This window comes from Pseudophryne corroboree, chromosome 7, assembly GCF_028390025.1.
Source record: "Pseudophryne corroboree isolate aPseCor3 chromosome 7, aPseCor3.hap2, whole genome shotgun sequence".
Lineage (NCBI taxonomy): Eukaryota > Metazoa > Chordata > Amphibia > Anura > Myobatrachidae > Pseudophryne > Pseudophryne corroboree.
The window spans coordinates 122,609,474-122,622,923 of record NC_086450.1 but is presented as its reverse complement, the minus strand read 5'-3'; the positions used below and the strand labels follow the sequence as shown (position 1 = coordinate 122,622,923).

Here is a 13,450-nt window from a genome sequence, read left to right as displayed (position 1 = left end):
CAATCCTTGGCAGATCCAACTCCCGACCGATCGATCTGTCCGACAATGGACAAGTGTGTACCCTCCGCCAACCGACACTTTCCCCCGATCCTGGTCGAACCTTGAGACCCAACCGCCGAGCAGGCATCCGAATCTGCAGTGTGTAGGCTGCTGAGACTAGTCCTAGCAACCGATCTCCGGCAGCTTCGGACACCAACTGCATGGCGGGGGTGCGGGATCCAGAGTTATCCCAGCACCGTTCGTCAGTTTTATTATTTTTTTGTTTTATGGGGTTCACTTTCCGAGGGATTACACGCTAGTTTTCCCCCTTATTTCCATTATTGAATCAGGCTGAGGGGTCCAGAGCTATTTATTTTGTTGGAAAACATTAGAATCTTGTCCCCCATCCCCAATGACGTTATTACTTCTCAATCTTCCCCATTGTTATTAATTAAATTCCCCTTCCTGCACGGACATTTTTTTTTTTCCAGCAGCCGCAGATTGGAGGCCTGCTAAAAATTGGAGCAGGTCTGCAGTAGGAATGTATGAAGTGTCTGATATGGAGTTTGATCTGCTGAAGAATGGACAAGTGTGCACCCAGCTTAAGATAATTTCCAAAGCAGATGGTGATTACCTGCAGCCACAAGAACCAATGCTGTTAGATTGTTACCACAGTCTAATGGTGTGTACACACTGCTCGATATTTCTGCAGATCAATGGATCTGCAGATATATCTATAGGAGAATTGGGCAGTGTGTTGTGCATACACAGTGCCCAATGCGCCGTGAATTTACAGGCTCCCACCCAGTTGAGCTGTCAATCACCAGTGGTCTCTGCAGCATGTGTACGGGCTGTTGGGTGACTGCCCATACACACAGAACGATGCACCAATATATCTGTATATATATTGGTCATCATGTGTGCAGCAGGGCCGACGCGATATGTCTATAAACGTCAGCGTTGGCACACACTGGCAGACGGGCCAGCTATATATCGGTCGTTCAATAGAACAGCCGATATAGCGGCCAGTGTGTACCCAGCTTAAGGCAGAGGTACCCAAACTCAGTCCTCAAGGCACCCTAATATTCTAGGTTTTAAGGTTAACCATGCTCAGGCACAGGTGACTTAATTAGGACCACAGTCCATTTGATTTCACAATCTGTGCTCATCCATGGATAATCTTAAAACCTGGACTGTTAGGGTGCCTTCAGGTCCGATTTTATGAACCACTGGTCTTAGGTCAGCACAACTCCATAAACAGTGGTTTTTTTCCGCTCCACATGAGGTTTTGGACTTAGGGGTAGAAGTGCAGGTTTATAGAAGTGGAGATGTTGCCCATAGCAACCAATCAGATTCTACATAGCATTTATCTAGCACCTTCTAGAAGATAATAGGTAGAATCTATGGGCAACATCTTCACTTCTATAAATCCGCACTTTAGTAAATATAGCCCTTAGAAGAGTGTTTCCCAACCTTGGTCCTCAAGTCACACTTTCATGATTTTAGAGTAATATCCATGCTTAAATACAGATGGTTAAATCAAAGTTTCCTGTGCTATCCTAAAAGCCTGGACTGCAAAGGTGGGTACACACTAGGTGATTTGCTCCAGAAGCAATATCGCCTAGTGTTTCCGGCCAACAGTGCGCTAGTGATATCTCGGCCCTTCAACAGTCATGCTGCGGCTGGCCCAAACATGAAGCATCTGGCGATATCGTCAGATTGAGCTGCATGTACAGACAACAGAGGGGGTTGTTAACGACCCCTGGGAGCGCGTATCATCCATTGTCAGCAGCATACACACTGGGCGATATTGTAAACGATATGGCTCAGGAGGGTACAAATGAGCGATATCGCTTACAAAATCGCCTAGTGTGTATGGGTCTTTAGTTTGCCTTGAGCACCATGATTGGGAACCCCTTTTGCACGAAGTCCATACTAATTTGGGAACAGACTAGCCTCTTACCTCCTGGCCTCTGGTGATTCCTGCCTATGCAGCTTAATATCACCAGCACAGGCTGGTTCAGCCTAATGCTAATCAATGAAAAATAGGAGGGACACCATAGAATTCCCCCCTCCCTACCATCCTAGGCTTAGAGGCCTAAGGATGATTATCAGCTTAGAGGGATGGACTCCCATGCCATTTTGCTTTACTGATTTTTATTCAAATAAAGGGCTACATCAGATGTTCTCAAACTCGGTCTTCAAAGTACCCTAAAGTTACAGGCTTTAAGTATATCCACAGGTGACTTAAGTAGTAACTCAGTCAGTTTGATTTAGCCATCTGTGCTAAGCTAAGCCATGGATATCTTTAAAACCTGGACTGTTGGGGTGCCCTGAGGACCAAATTTGGGAACCACTGGCCTATACAAATCCTAGTGATCTGGCCTCTCTCAAATCTAAATCTAAACTTGCAGAGATATACTGTATAGGGCTTAATTCAGAGTTGATCACAGCAGCATACCTCCCAACATTCTTCCTCAATGAAAGAGGGGCACACGTGCAGTGAATCCGCGTGCGCACCCGAAAAGGGGGCGTGCCCTATGAAAAGGTAGCGTGGCTTCGAGGGAGGACCCGCAATCGTGAGCCACGCGTCTATTCACCGCTGCTCTGCTAAGCAGAGCAGCGAGTGCAGGAGTCTCCCAACTGACCCCCCCCACCGTGGGACACTGCGGCCCACGGGTGGGACAACGGGACAGTCCCAAAAGAACGTGACTGTCCTGCGAAAATCGGGACAGTTGGGAGGTATGCAGCAGCAAATTTGTTAGCAGTTGGGCAAAACCATGTGCACTGCAGGGGGGGCAGATATAACATGTGCAGAGAGAGTTAGATTTGGGTGGGGTGTGTTCAAACTGAAATCTAAATTGCAGTGTAAAAATAAAGCAGCCAGTATTTACCCTGCACAGAAACAAAATAACCCACCCAAATTTAACACTCTCTGCACATGTTATATCTGCCACACCTTCAGTGCACATGGGTGGTCATTCCGAGTTGTTCGCTCGCTAGCTGCTTTTAGCAGCATTGCAAACGCTAGACCGCCGCCCTCTGGGAGTGTATCTTAGCATAGCAGAATTGTGAACAAAAGAGTAGCAGAATTGCTACTAAATATTTTCTTGCAGTTTCTGAGTAGCTCCAGACCTACTCCTAGATTGCGATCAGCTCGGTCCGTTTAGTTCCTGGTTTGACGTCACAAACACGCCCTGCATTCAGCCAGACACTCCCGCGTTTTTCCCTGACACGCCTGCGTTTTTTAGCACACTCCCAGAAAACGCTCAGTTACCACCCAGAAACGCCCCTTTCCTGTCAATCACTCACCGATCAGCAGTGCGACTGAAAAGCGCCGCAGGATCAACAGCAAAACTGCTAAGTTTTTAGTTAAATAACTAAGCGCATGCATGGTTTAGGGTCCACCTGTGCTCCTTGGCATGTGATTGGACAATTCTCATATAAATATGTTCATGTGATAGGAAACCAACACACACCAGGAACCTTGATAAAGACTCCAGTTTAGGAGTGGAAACGCGTTGGGGGCATCTGGGACTATAAGGAGTGCAAGGTCGTTTGCCGGTGACCAGCGTGGATATTGATGCAACTTGTTCCAGCTTTCATCATTTATTCAAGCGCAATTTGGAACTGTTTGGCCACGGTTCCATTGTCTTCCGGTAATTAGCCAGCATTTTTTTAATCACCAGGAGCCATCGGTGTAGTGTTTGACAAAAGCATTTGTTTTTACCCATTGTTTTGTATTGTTATTGTTCTCCGTGTTTATTAAACAAGCTTCACTATTGCAACTCTGTTTCATTTCCCTATGGTGAAACTGAATACTATGCAAATGGAAGTTTGACGCTACAATCTGATGAGAACCACATTCTGACAGCGCCGGCTAAGTCATTTTCTCCAGTTTTTATTTTTGCTGCGTACAATGCGCATGCGCATTTAGCAACAAATCGCAGCATAGCGAAAATCGACAACGAGCGAACAACTCGGAATGACCACAATGGTTTTGTCCAACTGCTAACAAATTTCCTGCTGCGATCAACTTTGATTTCCCCTATAGTTTTGGTGGGGTACATCCAAACTGAAATCTAAATTGCAGTGTAAAAATAAAGTTGTCCAGCATTTGTGGGCTTCATGCAGAAGCAGCTACTTTTTGCATGCAAAAAAAATATAGCTACAGTATTTGCACCCCTTGCATTAGAAAATTATTTTTCCAGGGGCACAGATACTTGCTCTTTCTTGCTTTATTGCCAACTCATCTGATGCGACCATGCCAGGCAAGTGGTTAAATAATAAAGTGAAGTAAAAATAGATCTGTCAGCTGGAATGCCACCTGACTTTATTGTAATTGGTTCAGAGTAGTGCAGATTCAGACAAATATTCCATGTCACGCTCTTCTTTCATCATGTTAGAGTATGATGCACTTTGACATATTTGGAATGGCTGTCATGCAGGGCCGGAGTAAGATTTGTGGGAGTCCCAGGAAAACAAACTTATGTGCGCCCCTACCAATAAAATTGTCATAACATACACTGATGATGTTATCAAAAAGTTTAATACATTACTGCCTCACAGCACTGAGGTCTTGGGTTCAATTCCCACTATGGCCCTAACTGTGTGGAGTTTGTATATTCTCCCTGTGCTTGTGTGGGTTTCCTCCGGGTACTCCGGTTTCCTCCCACAATCCAAAAATATACTGGTAGGTTAACTGGCTTCAAACAAAATTAACCCGAGAATGAATGTGTGTGCGTGTACATGTGGTACAGTGGTAGGGAATATAGACTGTAAGCTCCACTGGGGAAGGGACTGATGTTAATGGCCAAATATTCTCTGTAAAGCGCTGCGGAATACGTGTGCGTTGTATAAATAACTGGTAATAAATAAATGTAGTAAACACACTGTAGTTCCCCCAGTACACTTTATGCCACACAAAAACCCCAGTTCACATATGCCACAATGCACTCACATTGGTGATGAAGCTAAATGTAGGGGCTCCCCAGTGTATGGGGAACTCTGGGTGATGGTCCCAGATGCTCTTTTTGCTAATCTGGCTCTGGTGCAAAGCATTGTGCCCACCACTGCTTTTGGCTAACAATTCAATGGGCATTATAATTTATTACATCAAACACACTTGCCTTAAAAGAAGCATCCTAGTAGGACATATGCTATAGAATATTGCCTGAGCAATAGACTCATTTAACAAAGATAATAGACCATTTTTTATTTTCAATTACTTCAAATCTGCATAGTAACTACTGCACATATGGTAGTATCATTTTCAAACAACTCTTAAAATATTAATATTAACAGCATGTTTGTGAATGCCTATTAACTATAGATAGTATGCTTGTGACATCTCTTCTTTGTCATTTTGTTAATATACAATATTGTTTTATTACTCTGTGTTTGTTCCCAAAGCACAGTAGAGTAGTTTGTGGCAATATAAATAAATATTAATAAACAAATATACAACATACACTAAACACTTTTGGCAAATAACTACATCTACAGGAAGCTGCGATTCACAATCACAAAGGAACACTAAAATAAGAATTTACTTACCGATAATTCTATTTCTCGTAGTCCGTAGTGGATGCTGGGGACTCCGTCAGGACCATGGGGTTTAGCGGCTCCGCAGGAGACAGGGCACAATAATAAAAGCTTTAGGATCAGGTGGTGTGCACTGGCTCCTCCCCCTATGACCCTCCTCCAAGCCTCAGTTAGGATACTGTGCCCGGACGAGCGTGCATAATAAGGAAGGATATTGAATCCCGGGTAAGACTCATACCAGCCACACCAATCACACCGTACAACCTGTGATCTGAACCCAGTTAACAGTATGATAACAACGAAGGAGCCTCTGAAAAGATGGCTCACAACAAGAATAACCCGATTTTTGTAACAATAACTATGTACAAGTATTGCAGACAATCCGCACTTGGGATGGGCGCCCAGCATCCACTACGGACTACGAGAAATAGAATTATCGGTAAGTAAATTCTTATTTTCTCTAACGTCCTAAGTGGATGCTGGGGACTCCGTCAGGACCATGGGGATTATACCAAAGCTCCCAAACGGGCGGGAGAGTGCGGATGACTCTGCAGCACCGAATGAGAGAACTCCAGGTCCTCCTCAGTCAGGGTGTGCCCCTGACCAAGTAGCAGCTCGGCAAAGTTGTAAAGCCGAGACCCCTCGGGCAGCCGCCCAAGATGAGCCCACTTCCTTGTGGAATGGGCTTTTACTGATTTTGGCTGTGGCAAGCCTGCCACAGAATGTGCAAGCTGAATTGTACTACAAATCCAGCGAGCAATCGTCTGCTTAGAAGCAGGAACACCCATCTTGTTGGGTGCATACAGGCTAAACAGCGAGTCAGATTTTCTGACTCCAGTCGTCCTGGAAACATATATTTTCAGGGCCCTGACAACGTCAAGTAACTTGGAGTCCTCCAAGTCCCTAGTAGCCGCAGGTACCACATTAGGTTGGTTCATGTGAAAAACAGAAAACACCTTAAGGAGAAATTGAGGACGAGTCCTCAATTCTGCCCTGTCAGAATGAAAAATTAAGTAAGGGCTTTTATATGATAAAGCCGCCCATTCTGACACACGCCTGGCTGAAGCCAGGGCTAATAGAATCTTCACCTTCCATGTGAAATATTTTAATTCCACAGTGGTGAGTGGATCAAACCAATGTGACTTTAGGAAACCCAAAACAACATTGAGATCCCAAGGTGCCACTGGGGGCACAAAAGGAGGCTGTATATGCAGTACCCCTTTTACAAACGTCTGAACTTCAGGCACTGAAGCCAGTTCTTTCTGGAAGAAATTCGACAGGGTCGAAATTTGAACCTTAATGGACCCTAATTTTAGGCCCATAGACAGTCCTGTTTTCAGGAAATGTAGGAACGACCCAGTTGGAATTCCTCTGTAGGGACCTTCTTGGCCTCACACCACGCAACATATTTTCGCCAAATGCGGTGAAAATGTTTTGCGGTTACATCCTTCCTGGCTTCGACCAGGGTAGCGATGACTTCATCTGGAATGCCCTTTCAGGATCCGGCGTTCAACTGCCATGCCGTCAAACGCAGCCGCGGTAAGTCTTGGAACAGACAAGGCCCCTGCTGGAGCAGGTCCTTTCTTAAAGGTAGAGGCCACGGTTCTTCCGTGAGCATCTCTTGAAGTTCCGGGTACCAAGTCCTTCTTGACCCATCCGGAACCACGAGTATCGTTCTTACTCATCTCCTTCTTATGATTCTCAGTACTTTTGGTATGAGATGCATAGGAGGGAACACATACCCTGACTGGTACATTCACAGTGTTACCAGAGCGTCCACCGCTATTGCCTGAGGGTCCCTTGACCTGGCGCAATATTTGTCTAGTTTTTTGTTCAGGCGGGACGCCATCATGTCCACCTTTGGTTTTTCCCAACGGTTTACAATCATGTGGAAGACTTCCCGCTGAAGTCCCCACTCTCCCGGGTGGAGGTTATGCCTGCTGAGGAAGTCTGCTTCCCAGTTTTCCACTCCCGGAATTAACACTGCTGAGAGTGTTATCACATGATTTTTCGCCCAGCGAAGAATCCTTGCAGTTTCTGCCATTTCCCTCCTGCTTCATGTGCCGCCCTGTCTGTTTACGTGGGCGACTGCCGTGATGTTGTCCCACTGGATCAATACCGGCTCACCTTGAAGCAGAGGTCTTGCTAAGCTTAGAGCCTTGTAAATTGCCCTTAGCTCCAGTATATTTATGTGGAGAGAAGTCTCCAGACTTGATCACACTCCCTGGAAATTTTTTCCTTGTGTGACTGCTCCCCAGCCACTCAGGCTGGCATCCGTGGTCACCAGGACCCAGTCCTGAATGTCGAATCTGCGGCCCTTTCATAGATGAGCACTCTGCAGCCACCGCAGAAGAAAACACCCTTGTCCTTGGAGACAGGGTTATCCGCTGATGCATCTGAAGATGCGATCCGGACCATTTTCCCAGCAGATTCCACTGAAAGGTTCTTGCGTGAAATCTACCGAATGGGATCGCTTTGTAAGAAACCACCATTTTTCACAGGACCCTTGTGCAATGATGCACTGATACTTTTCCTGGTTTTAGGAGGTTCCTGACTAGCTCGGATAACTCCCTGGCCTTCTTCTCCGGGAGAAAACATCCTTTTCTGGACTGTGTCCAGAATCATTCCTAGGAACATTAGACGTGTCGTCGGAAAAAGCTGCGATTTTGGAATATTTAGAATCCACTCGTGCTGTCGTAGAACTACTTGAGATAGTGCTACTCCGACCGCCAACTGTTCTCTGGACCTTGCCCTTATCAGGAAAGCGTCCATATTTCTTTTAGGAAGAATCATCATTTCGGCCATTACCATGGTAAAGACCCGGGGTGCCGTGGACAATCCAAACGGCAGCGTCTGAACTGATAGTGACAGTTCTGTACCACGAACCTGAGATACCCTTGGTGAGAAGGGCAAAATTTGGACATGTAGGTAAGCGTCCCTGATATCCAGTGACACCATATCGTCCTGGTTCGCTATCACTGCTCTGAGTGACTCCATCTTGATTTGAACCCTTGTATGTAATTGTTCAAATCTTTTAGATCTCACCGAGCCGTTTGGCTTCAGTACCACAATATAGTGTGGAATAATACCCCTTCCCTTGTTGTAGGAGGGGTACTTTGATTATCACCTGCTGGGAATACAGCCTGTGAATTTTTTCCCAATACTGCCTCCCTGTCGGAGGGAGACGTTGGTAAAGCAGACTTCAGGAACTTGTGAGGGGAAGACGTCTCGAATTTCCAATGTACACCTGGGATACTACGTGTAGGATCCAGGAGTCCACTTGCGAGTGAGCCCACTGCGTGCTGAAACTCTTGAGATGACCCCCCACCGCACATGAGTCCGCTTGTATGGCCCCAGCGTCATGCTGCGGACTTGGCAGAAGCTGTGGAGGACTTCTGTTCCTGGGAATGGGCTGCCTGCTGCAGTCTTCTTCCCTTTCCTCTAACCCTGGGCAGATATGACTGGCCTTTTGCCCGCCTGCCTTTATGGGTACGAAAGGACTGAGACTGAAAAGACTGTGTCCTTTTCTGCTGAGATGTGACTTGGGGTAACAAAAGTGGATTTTCCAGCTGTTGCCATGGCCACCAGGTCCGATGGACCGCCCCTTTATACGGCAATACTTCCATGTGCCGTCTGGAATCTGCATCACCTGACCACTGTCATGTCTATAAACATCGTCTGGCAGATATGGACATCACATCTACTCTTGATGCCAGAATGCAAATATCCCTCTGCGCATCTCGCATATATAGAAATGCATCCTTAAAATGCTCTATAGTCAATAAAATATTGTTCCTGTCAAGGGTATCAATATTTTCAGTCAGGAAATCCGACCAAGCCCCCCCAGCGCTGCACATCCAGGCTGAGGCGATTGCTGGTCGTAGTATAACACCAGTATGTGTGTATATACTTTTTAGGATATTTTTCAGCTTCCTATCAGCTGGCTCTTTGAGGGCGGCCGTATCTGGAGACGGTAACGCCACTTGTTTTTATAAGCGTGTGAGCGCCTTATCCACCCTAAGGTGTGTTTCCCAACTCGCCCTCACTTCTGGCGGGAAAGGGTATACCTCCAATAATTTTCTATCGGAGGAAACCCACGTATCATCACACACTTTAATTTATCTGATTCAGGAAAAACTACAAGTAGATTATTCCCACCCTACATAATACCCTTATTTGTGGTACTTGTAGTATCAGAAATATGTAACACCTCCTTCATTGCCCTTAACATGTAACGTGTGGCCCTAAAGGAAAATACGTTTGTTTCTTCACCGTCGACACTGAAGTCAGTGTCCGTGTCTGTGTCTGTGTCGACCAACTGAGGTAAATGGGCGTTTTTACAAGCCCCTGACGGTGTCTGAGACGCCTGGACAGGTACTAATTTGTTTGCCGGCCGTCTCATGTCGTCAACCGACCTTGCATCGTGTTGACATTATCACGTAATTCCTAAATAAGCCATCCATTCCGGTGTCGACTCCCTAGAGAGTGACATCACCAATACAGGCAATTTGCTCCGCCTCCTCACCAACATCGTCCTCCTACATGTCGACACACACGTACCGACACACAGCACACACACAGGGAATGCTCTGATAGAGGACAGGACCCCACTAGCCCTTTGGGGAGACAGAGGGAGAGTTTGCCAGCACACACCAAAAACGCTATAATTATACAGGGACAACCCCTTATACAAGTGTTTTCCCTTATAGCATTTTCACATATGTAATCATATCGCCAAATAAGTGCCCCCCCTCTCTGTTTTAACCCTGTTTCTGTAGTGCAGTGCAGGGGAGAGCCTGGGAGCCTTCCTCACAGCAGAGCTGAGCAGGAAAATGGCGCCGTGTGCTGAGGAGAATAGGCCCCGCCCCCTAAAACGGCGGGCTCTTCTCCCGGAGTTTGTGAGATCTGGCAGGGGTTAAATACATCCATATAGCCTCAAGGGCTATATGTGATGTATTTTAGCCATAAAAAAGGTATAATACATTGCTGCCCAGGGCGCCCCCCCCAGCGCCCTGCACCCTCAGTGACCGCTGGTATGAAGTGTGCTGACAACAATGGCGCACAGCTGCAGTGCTGTGCGCTACCTTATGAAGACTGAAAGTCTTCTGCCGCCTGTTTCTGGACCTCTGGACCTCTTCAACTTCGGCATCTGCAAGGGGGGTCGGCGGCACGGCTCCGGGACGAACCCCAGGGTGAGACCTGTGTTCCGACTCCCTCTGGAGCTAATGGTGTCCAGTAGCCTAAGAAGCAAATCCATCCTGCACGCAGGTGAGTTTACTTCTCTCCCCTAAGTCCCTCGTAGCAGTGAGCCTGTTGCCAGCAGGACTCACTGAAAATAAAAAACCTAACTTAAACTTTTATTCTAAGCAGCTCAGGAGAGCCACCTAGATTGCACCCTTCTCGGCCGGGCACAAAAATCTAACTGAGGCTTGGAGGAGGGTCATAGGGGGAGGAGCCAGTGCACACCACCTGATCCTAAAGCTTTTATTATTGTGCCCTGTCTCCTGCGGAGCCGCTAAACCCCATGGTCCTGACGGAGTCCCCAGCATCCACTTAGGACGTTAGAGAAACATATATGTTGAAAATCAAAATGTAGGAAAATGACCATTATGAGAAAATAAATAAGGTCTTACCTCTTTGCTCTCTTCAAGATCCGACTCACTGCTAAATTCCTCTGTATTCAGGTTTTCAAAATCGGATTCACCAACAGCAATAGGCACAGTCACCGTGAGACTGGGATTATGTATAAATGACATGTAATCACTCTCATCAATAATGTATTTCTCAACACTGCTCCCAATTCCACTTGTGGCAGTTGTTCCATTTCCATCCTTCAGGTACTCAAAATCTTTGCCTATTTCCACAGTAGTGTGATTGGATATACAGTCTTTTTGGTTCTGCATGTCTTCTAGAGGTTTATTTTCATCTAATTCTTTTTTCTTTTTAACAAAGGCATTCTGGATAAATTCCCGTACGCTCTTCTTTAAATAAGCTATCCCAATGTGCATCTTGGCAACGGCAATTTGCAGATTATTCATTTCATTATCATCGTCTGTAGCAGCAAGATTGTCAGAGCTGAATGAACTCAATAGCAAAGCTAAGAACAGATTTAACACCTACAAAGCAATGAAAAGACAGAACAACATATAAGGCTTTGGAACATCATTGTGTCATCATCATGACAGTAAAGCAGTTCTCAAGAATAGCAATATGTTATGTTTTCTTTTAATCAAACTGACCCACAATTGTTACTTTTTTAGTCCCTGGTTAATAATCTGATTTGATATAGATCTGGATCATCCTTTAGGTTTAAGGCATTCTAAGCTCATGCCTAGGGCCCAGTGAGCAATGTTAGGCCTGCTGGCTTATTTCATCCAGGTGTGGTATACAATGTCTACATTCAGGATATCATTATCAACATGGTTACAATGTCGATGATGTCCTTAACTGCAGCCAAACCCTAACCACAGCCAAATCCTAACTAAAACCTAAACCTAACCACAGCATAACCCTAACCACAGCCTAACTCTAATCACAGCCTAACCGTAATTACAGCCAAACCCTAACTGCATATTAAACCTAACCACAGCCTAACTCTAACCACAGCCTAACCCTAACCGCAGACTAACCTTAATCACAGCCAAACCCTAACTACAACCTAAACCTAACCACAGCATAACCCTAACCACAACCTAACCCTAATCACAGCCTAACTGTAATCACAGCCAAACCCTAACTATAACTTAAACCTAACCACAGCCTGATTCTAACCACAGCCTAACCCTAACCACAACCTAACCCTAATCACAGCCTAACTGTAATCACAGCCAAACCCTAACTATAACTTAAACCTAACCACAGCCTGACTCTAACCACAGACTAACCTTAATCACAGCCAAACCTTAACTACAACCTAAACCTAACCACAGCATAACCATAACCACAGCCTAACCCTAATCACAGCCTAACCGTAATCACAGCCAAACCCTAACTATAACTTAAACCTAACCACAGCCGGACTCTAACCACAGCCTAACCCTAACCGCAGACTAACCTTAATCACAGCCAAACCCTAACTACAACCTAAACCTAACCTCAGCATAACCATAACTACATCCTAACCCAAATCACAGCCTAACCGTAATCACTGCCAAACCCTAACTGCAACTTAAACCTAACCACAGTCTAACTGTAACCACAGCCTAACCCTAACTGCAGACTAACCCTAATCACAGCCTAACCCTAACCACAGACTAAAGGGGCCCATACTGTACATCAGCAATCAATTGCCACAACCTGATGTTTTGCAGATTATTGTGTTAATAAATCTACAATACATGGGATCCACAGATCGCAGATTTCGGCCATAAATCAATTGGGATTAACAAATCAGGTTTTTCAACATGCTTAATTTCACATATCAATTGGGACTGTAGATTGCTAGTGTATGGGTAACGATCAGTAGATCTGTAAACCGTTTCTAGTAAACTGATGAGTCTTTGAAGATTGGCAGATCTGTTTAACTGAAAATGATCTGCATATCACTGACAAATATCTGTAATGTATGGGCAAAGTTAGATGGATTGTGGAAACAAATCACAGGATCTATAAAACAATAAATTGTGATTGCTGATGTATGGGCCCCTTTAACTCTAACCCCTAGGGTTTCCACCTCATCCCTTTAATTCTAGACTCATATTAATTACACAGGTTCTGTGGCTGGCTGACTTCAAGACTCCATTTCACTTGATTTTAATCAGCCACAGAATCTGTGTAATTAATGTGTCCAGAATTAAAGGGATGAGGTGGTAACCCTACTAACCACAGCCTAACTCTAACCACAGCCTAACCCTAACTGCAGACTAACTCTAACCCTAACTGCAGACTAACTCTAACCCTAATCACAGCCTAACCCTAACTGCAGACT

At 45.4% G+C, this 13,450-nt stretch overlaps 1 protein-coding gene and 1 long non-coding RNA gene across 7 annotated transcripts in view; one reads left to right on the top strand and one right to left on the bottom strand.

Moving 5' to 3' along the window:
* LOC134944766 (uncharacterized) overlaps window positions 1-11,555 on the top strand; it is a 16,058-nt gene extending 4,503 nt beyond the window's left edge. Inside the window, exons 2-3 of the long non-coding RNA XR_010181944.1 lie at window positions 11,208-11,360; window positions 11,476-11,555. This is a non-coding gene — a long non-coding RNA (uncharacterized LOC134944766). The remainder of the gene's footprint in view (window positions 1-11,207; window positions 11,361-11,475) is intronic.
* LOC134944764 (sodium channel protein type 2 subunit alpha-like) overlaps window positions 1-13,450 on the bottom strand; it is a 419,840-nt gene that overhangs the window by 166,137 nt on the left and 240,253 nt on the right. For all 6 annotated transcript variants that reach the window (XM_063933615.1, XM_063933612.1, XM_063933610.1 and 3 more), the window contains one exon: window positions 11,157-11,639. In XM_063933615.1, the coding sequence (XP_063789685.1) occupies window positions 11,157-11,639 (483 nt within the window). The remainder of the gene's footprint in view (window positions 1-11,156; window positions 11,640-13,450) is intronic.